This window comes from Acipenser ruthenus, chromosome 1 (assembly GCF_902713425.1).
Source record: "Acipenser ruthenus chromosome 1, fAciRut3.2 maternal haplotype, whole genome shotgun sequence".
In the NCBI taxonomy this organism is placed as follows: Eukaryota; Metazoa; Chordata; class Actinopteri; order Acipenseriformes; family Acipenseridae; genus Acipenser; species Acipenser ruthenus.
The window spans coordinates 91,656,970-91,665,033 of record NC_081189.1 but is presented as its reverse complement, the minus strand read 5'-3'; the positions used below and the strand labels follow the sequence as shown (position 1 = coordinate 91,665,033).

The 8,064-nt window shown below is 36.9% G+C and overlaps 1 protein-coding gene across 8 annotated transcripts in view; it reads right to left on the bottom strand.

Annotated features, from left to right (window-relative positions):
• Positions 1-708: 708 nt before the first annotated feature.
• LOC117421529 (leucine-rich repeat and immunoglobulin-like domain-containing nogo receptor-interacting protein 2) overlaps positions 709-8,064 on the bottom strand; it is a 508,422-nt gene continuing 501,066 nt past the window's right edge. For 5 of the 8 annotated variants that reach the window (XM_059032091.1, XM_059032089.1, XM_059032086.1 and 2 more), the window contains one exon: positions 709-4,073. In XM_059032091.1, coding sequence (XP_058888074.1) covers positions 2,208-4,073 — 1,866 coding nt within the window. In that variant the 3' untranslated portion in view covers positions 709-2,207. The remainder of the gene's footprint in view (positions 4,074-8,064) is intronic. The other 3 variants (XM_059032109.1, XM_034036047.3, XM_059032112.1) reach the window with 1 other exon arrangement.

Here is an 8,064-nt window from a genome sequence, read left to right as displayed (position 1 = left end):
CCTGATCACCAAGATAATGTAGCAGTCAGCTTGGATGATAGTTTCAAAACTCTTGAACCTAGACCTTACTTTTTAAAATATTTTTGTTGTGTTCATTTGACTGTTTTTTTTAAATATAAAGTGTGGTACCCGGCGCTGAACCTTATTTCCTTTGCATGGCTTTGCTTTTACCTGACCCACAAAAAACAGTATATTTATTCAAAGGTGAATGCCATAGCTTGTACAGAACCAGACTGAATGTAAGTCACAAAAAATAAAACTAACCATGATTTAATCTTTATCAATACTTGTTGGAGGGTTGTGTATACAGTAGAAGATACATTCTGGAAAATAGTATTTACAAATATCCATTATTTTTTTAGGCCATGATAATATATTTATATTGTTGGGATAAAAAAAATAAAAATAAAAAAATGACAAAATGGCTTAAATTATTGTTATAGAACTAACGTTGTGTTGCATTGAACAGATTTGTTCTCCATTTCAAGGACACGTGCACCTCCACAGAAGGCTTTAGTTGATATAACCTAGCTATATGTCTTTTTCTTATCGGGAGGGGGGAGGGGGGAGGGGGGGGGGGGGGGGGGGGGTTAAAAAACGGAATTGAAATTCTTTGTATCTGGTTCTGAGAGAGTAAACACAAACACAGCATTGGACCTGGCCCTTCAAACAAGCTAATACCTCAGCTTCAAGTGTGTCAGACTCCCAGTGGTCCTCATTTTACTCTCACACACTGCAATTCATATCATCCAGTTGCTTTTTGTCAATTGACAGAATTTTGCAATGTGGGAATTTAATTGTGAGAATTTAATTGTGTAAAATATTGACTTGGGATCAGTCCCACAGATTACAGACCCTTCAGTTTACACAAGGTACTAAATGTTCATATATTTTTTAAAGCATTACCTTCAGTGTCTTTCAAATACGCTCATCTTTAAAAATGTTTTTTCTTTATTCCACATACATGTGTTTATACTTTGAACTTTCACAATACAAATGTTTAACAACAAAATGATAAACTACTACAGAGTGTAACAAATTCATTTTTCTAAGGATAAATTATGCCCAAATAAATCCCACTGCAGAAACTTCAGATATGTATTGACTGGGCCTGCAGGATTTCTATTCATTTAAACTCTTTCAACACCAAACCAGTTCAGATACCTAGGAAGGATTACCCCACTCATGAAGACAGGCTGATAAATGCATCTCAGGTTTGTTCATGTCTTACTATGACATGTTTACAACCTTACAAATTCGTTAATTGTATATTCACTAAGTGTTCAAAGGGTTACATGTAAATAAATGAACAAACACACACACACATACAAATAAATCGGGTTTAAAACAGGTCTGTAGATTAAATATAAACAATCGTAGCAGTACATTTTAAATTAATCTGATAAGGAATCAATCTTTTTTTTTTTTTTTTTTTTTTTACATTACAAAATCCAAACAGATAGTAGTATTTTATCTTCTATGAATTATCAATCAAAAATGCTGCTTTAGAGAATACCAAAATTATTTTATTACCGAAATATTGGAAACAGAACATAAATTAATTTCATGTGAGGTGTTTCCAATAAATAACCAGCTGAACCTTTAAAGGTGTAATCTTTATAGTTGATACTGTAACTTTATAAACTCCTCCCATCAAAAGCAAATTGAGAGTTTCAGAAGTGAGGTCAAAGTTAGTCTGATTCTACTGACAGTACCCCTGGAGAAGTCTAAATCATAACTTCTAAAGCACAGTCTCTCATTGATATTGCTTTAAAAGATTATTTATCAGAAGTACATATAAAAAAGACATTCGGTTTTATATATACTTCTTTGCAGTGTTGAATCAACAATTAAGTATGATGCAAGACTTAACAAATACAATTTGTTCTTTAAATACAAAGCATACTGTACATGATCTTTAAAACGTCTTTTATATGTAAATCCTGCACTGTAGGATTCACTGCAAGCAATACAAAATGCTGAATAGCTGCTAATTGACTTAAACCAACAGTCTATTTCTCAGTTCAAAAGAATGCCACCACAGTATTTAATCGTCCACCAGTTTGTTAGCAAACTAATAATGTTTACTGGCAGCTTATCTGTGATCCCCACAAGCCCAGTCTGTCCAATCTGCCTTTCTTGACAGGTTGTTCTATGTTAAAACACAGCTAGTCAACTGGTTACCAAGCAACTGTTGGTGCCGAGTTCTAAATCATTTTCATGTTGAACCTACGTGGGCCTCCCTGCTCTGCCCCTTCCACCACAGCCCCATTGGACTTCCGAGGAATGTACTCGATGTCTATGTTGTTTTTGTGCTTTCCTTTTCCTCGACTCCACACAAAGAGCAACAAGAAGCAAAACAAGACCACTCCTAGGAAAGTGAAGCATCCCATTGCAGTGGATACTAAAATTGTCTTAAGGTCCAGGGCAAAAGTCATATTGTACACATTAGTTCCATTATAATTGGTGTTGTTTGCATCTGTTATATACATTGAGGTCCTGTTGGCATAAAGAGACCTGTCACTTGGAAAGCCCTTCACAGTCAAGGAGGCAGAGAAAGTGTCATTTCCAGCCGCATTGCTGGCTACACAAATATAAGTTCCACTATCCTGAACTTGGGCAAACTGAATTTTGAGTGTACCATCTCTAAGTACTGTAGCTCTTCCATTAGATTTCACTGTGACAAGTCTTCTGCGTGGTGTGATCCAGAATACATCAGGCAAAGGATCGCCATCTGCATTGCACAACAGTTGAGCTATCTGCCCTTCATCGACAAACAGCTGTTGCATTTTCCTTTCCCGAATTTTTGGCTTTTGACAGGTAAAGTAAAATGAAAGAACTGTATCATGAAAGTCCTTAAATTGCTTCCCTCTGACGTTCTCTGGCGCTACACAGACAGGCTGTGTGTCACCAAAAAACAATGTGCGTCTTCTCTGCAGAATCCAAAGGAGACGGCAATCACAAGCCAGCGGATTGTTGTCTATGAAGAGCATCTCAAGGGTTCTTGGAGACTGAAACACACTCTCTTCCAAGGTATCAAGCAGGTTTTGTGAGACATTCAGAACCCTCAATGCCCTCAGGCCTTGGAATGCATGGGATTCAATGGTAAGCAACTGGGCCCCCACCATGCGTATCTCTTGAAGATGTATCAAATCTATGAACATGCCCGCCTCAATATTGCCTATGGGGTTGAAAGAGAGGTTGAGGTGTGTGAGATAAGTCAGGTGCTTGAAAGCCAGGAATGGTACCATGGACAAGTTGGTGTTGGTGATAGACAGAGATGTAAGGTTTAGGCCGTATAGGCTGTTAACAGGGAGCACATCCAGCATAGGCCAGTAGTCTATCTCCAAATGCTTCAATCGGAATAGTTTCTTAAAGGAGTACACATGCAGAGAGTTGATACTGAGATGGCTGAGCCTGAGGCTGACAAGGTTGTGGAGGTGTGATAGTGCTTCTGTTGGAACTGCAGTCAGGTTGCATTTCTCCAATGTCAGCTGTTCCAGGCCCAACAGCCCACTAAATGCCCGGTGAGAAATGTAAACCAGGTCATTGTCCCCAACCTCTAAGGACTTCAAATTATGTAAATCCTGAAACATGTAATCCAGCAAAATAACAATTTTGTTCTCACTGATATCCAGTCCAGTCAAATTGGATAATCCAGTAAAGACCCCAAGTGGGATCAGCTTTATTCGATTGCTCTTCAAGCGGAGGGATCGCAGGTTGAAGAGGGTGTTAAACGATCCAGGTTCAACATTAGCAATGATATTGTCACTCAGGTCTAACTCCTCCAATAATGGAAAGGAAGCAAACTCATCTGGGTTCAGACTTTTTAACTTGTTCTTACTGAGGTCAAGAATCTTAGTCTCAATAGGGATTCCCTCTGGAATGTCGATCAGACGTTTACGGTGGCAGATAACTGATTTGCTCTGGGCCGAGCATTCACAGCGGGCAGGGCATCCAACGGCTGACCCCATGCATATTACCAGAAGAGCCAAACCTAGGAATGGTTGCCAGCATGATATAGCCGTGTGAAGCATGACTTTGCTGATGCAGTCTACCATTCTGTCAAGACTCTGCAAAAGAAGGGGAAAAAAAGTGCTTAATTAACATGAAAGCAAAAAAAAAAAACCACCCCATTGTATATTTTGAGGTTGGATGGCTCAAACAATAAATATGCCAAAATAATCAGTGTCAGGGTGCCAAAGATGACGAAAGTACAGAAACAAGTTGTATAAAACTCTACTCTCATCTGACAAAATAACAAGGTTTAATCTGTCAAGAATTACACAGTTTCAGCCTTTTGGGCTCGTTTTTCATGCCACTGCAAGTGACACTACAAGCTTCTCACTATAGTTTTCTTTTTATATGGATATGGTAATGTGCATCAATTTAACACATCGTGACACACACGGCGTCAACCTAATTCTTAGGTGGCCGATAATATGATTACGGGGTCTTGCAGCCATTCTCTCAGAAACTTAAAATGCCAGGACAGCATACTAAAGACATTATTTTGTGAATCAGTCAGGTAAGGTCACCAGAACTAGGTTCCATTTTTTAGAAATGTGAACAATGTAAAAAAAATAAAATTGATAATGTGATGCAGCTGGAAATAATAATTATATACCATACAATATAACATAGTAATATACACCTTTTGTTTTCTTTTTCTGCAATTCCTGTGTTTGTGAAACCCCTGTGTGATTTGAATAAAGGCCTATTCAGTCCGTTAATATTTTTCTCTGCATTGTTGGTACAAAAGCATTGAGAACAGTCATTAGATTAATAGTGCACAAACAGAAAAATGACATAATCAGTAAAACTAGCATATGGGAAAGACACATAAACCACACAGTTACCTTTTAAGATAGGCCTTACCTGCCCTTTAATAGCCAGTATCTAAGGTAGAATGTAAAAATCAGAACATGTATGTAAATATTTATTTGATTTGAAAAGGCTATCACCAACTCTGACACTGTTTGGCGATAAAATAAAACAAATGCACATGTTGTGAATAAACTTTCTTTGCTGAATAAACTGCCAGACTTGATCAGTGAGAGGCTTTATAGATTAGCTGGTTGAGTTGATGTGATTAATGTGATTGGTGCTGCTTAAAGCTGCCATCTCCATAAGGTAGTGATAAACTAGGGATAGGGTGGCCACCCGCCCCTAATTGGACGGGACAGTCCCTAAATGTCCCGGTCCCGGACTAAATGCCTCTGGGACAGAATTTGTCCCGGATTCCTAGACACAGTGCAATCTTACAGTTTAGCACCACAGTCAAACCACATCATATCTGTTTGGAGAAAAGCCCTACCCCTGCCACATCATTTTGCAATGCCTTAGGCTTACACAGCCCCAGAATAACTGACACATTGGATAGCCAATCTAAGACGTGAAACTATACTGATGGAAAAAAGAAACGCAACACTCTGGTCTAACGGATTTAATAAAATATTTTAAACATAGATATCAAACAAAATTACAGAAAATGTGAACAAAAATACGGATCAAAGAATCATGATAAGTTTTCAGTATGAAACGTGACACACTGTCAAAATGAAAACATTACAAACTTAGTATCGGGTATGACCTCCCTGAGCATTAACACAATCCTGGCAGCATTGACGCATAGACCTGATCAGCCTCTGGATAGACTGCTGTGGGATGTTCCGCCACTCTTCCTGTGCAGCTGCAGCCAGCTGGCTAAGGTTGGCTGGTCACGGTTGTCTCCTGTGGGTGGCACCGGCGATTTGGTTGCACAGATGTTTTATTGGACTCTCATTGGAAAATGTTATTGGAGAAAAAGCTGGCCACGGCAAGACCTCGACATTGTTTTCTTGAAGTCGTGCAATTGTAATCCTAGCATGTGTGGTCTTGCATTGTCCTGCTGGAAAATCGACATTTCCGTTCAAGAAACCTATCAGCCCATTATTTAAAATGTAAATATCATTATGTATGCGCCCAATGAGCTATTGATGTAAAACTTAGACTGTTGCGTTTTCATTGTGCATCAGTATATATTATCCCACTGTCATGTGACTTTTCACACTCACATCACATGTTCCCCAACAGCCTGACACTGATCTGCTTTGGCGTCAGCAAACAAAATACTATTCATAGAATATTTTAATTTCAGTGTTTTCTTTGTTTTTGGCTGACTGTAAAAGTTGAAGTGACACTGATTGTGATACCTCGGTAAAGGAAGGAGTACCCTATAAGGGAAAAGTGCAAATGATTTTACACATTATGTAGAAAATATTTTAGAATTGGATACTGAGGTGAAAATGTTGTTAAGAAGCATTCAAAGTTGATAAATTGATATTTAATTTTGAAATACTGTAATTAAATATACTGTATAAAATATCCCCATAAAAAATGGCAGGTGTCCTGTTTGTCCATTTTTAAAAGTTGGTCACCCTAACTAGGGATAGCCTTTGCCAATCATAAAAATAATTAGATCTTAAAGGTTTTCATCCATTACATATCTCAGTTGTTAGCTGTAAACCTCTTAACAACATGCATGCTTTGATTTGGATAATACTGTGGTTTATGAAAAGTGTTGATTTCATCAGAAAAGTATTGTTCGTGGTTTGAAGTGCCTATCATTATTTGATTTAAATAGATCACTTTAAGAGATGACAAGGCTAGATTCTCAATGTCTACCTGAACTCTCTGTGTAGCTCAATTGATAAAGATTTTCCTTATACCTGGTATCAATCTAAACTCATACTTTCAAATTCTTTCAAATTCTGCCAGGAGTACAAAAATGCTTCAATTAAATCTTCTGAATTCCCAGATTGCCACGATTAAGTAGGTCAAATTGGAACATTTCCGTAATATCATTATAAAATGTATGTAGTTCTCCAAAAGAATCAAGTAACAGTTACATTAAATGGGTCTAATATTTACAATCTATTATTATTATTATTATTATTATTATTATTATTATTATTATTATTATTATTATTATTATTATTATTATTTATTTCTTAGCAGACGCCCTTATCCAGGGCGACTTACAATCGTAAGCAAATACATTTCAGGTATCACAGTAATCTAACCAGTCTTAATATTACAAACTACATTGAATAACATATTTTGTAAATAAACAAGGTAGTTGGTAGTTCCATAAGTAACACACAATACTGGATCAAAGGTTTGACATCATATAATCTGGAAACACAACTTTGTGCTATGTGTTTAGTGGATGATAACTTGGAGCTGAAATCGGTCATTCACACTATGGTACAGTTCACAAGTCAAGCAACAAATATAGCCTCTTTTTGTTTCACATTAACTTCTGTTACTATATGTAGCTAACCACTCCAGAAATATATACTGGGGAATAATAGGAATATTTCTGTATCCCTGGCTACACTATTTTATATCGTTGAAAATGAAAAGGATGGGACAGCCAGATTATGTATTTTTTTTCTCCCCTGAACACTGAACACAAGCAGCAGAATGAGCACGGATTAGAAAGAAAGTGCATTTACAGGAATGCTAGATGTAGTTTTTTTTTTTATTTTATTTTTTTAATAATGCTGGCTAAAAAAAAGAAGTCTGTAATTTTGACAAGACAAATGTGCCTTCATAATGTGTAACAGTTATTTAGTTAGTATTTGTTTCACATTAGAAAGCTGTTTCAGTTAATGGTGGCTTTGAAGACGATGCTTGATATTGCATCAAAGGGAGCTGTAATATTTAAGCAATAATACACAATAGGATGTATGTTATCATGAGATATCACCACGCCTTGGGTGCGTTGTGAGGCATGAGATGAAGTCAAGTGCCTTCAACCACTCCAAGAAGTGGTGATAACTCATGATAACACACAGACCCTGGAGTGTATTATTGCTGTTATTAAATGGGTCTATGAGTGTGTTGTTGTTGGTAAATAAAGAAGACTTTAAACTGTATTTTAATCATTTTTATTTGTGTAACCTTCCACTGAGAGAAAAAGTAGTTCCACAGTAACTAAAATTGTTAGCTTAACAATAAAACGTTTGATTTTAAACCGTTTTGCATAATGTTTTCTTTTTTGAGGCTTTGATAATAGTT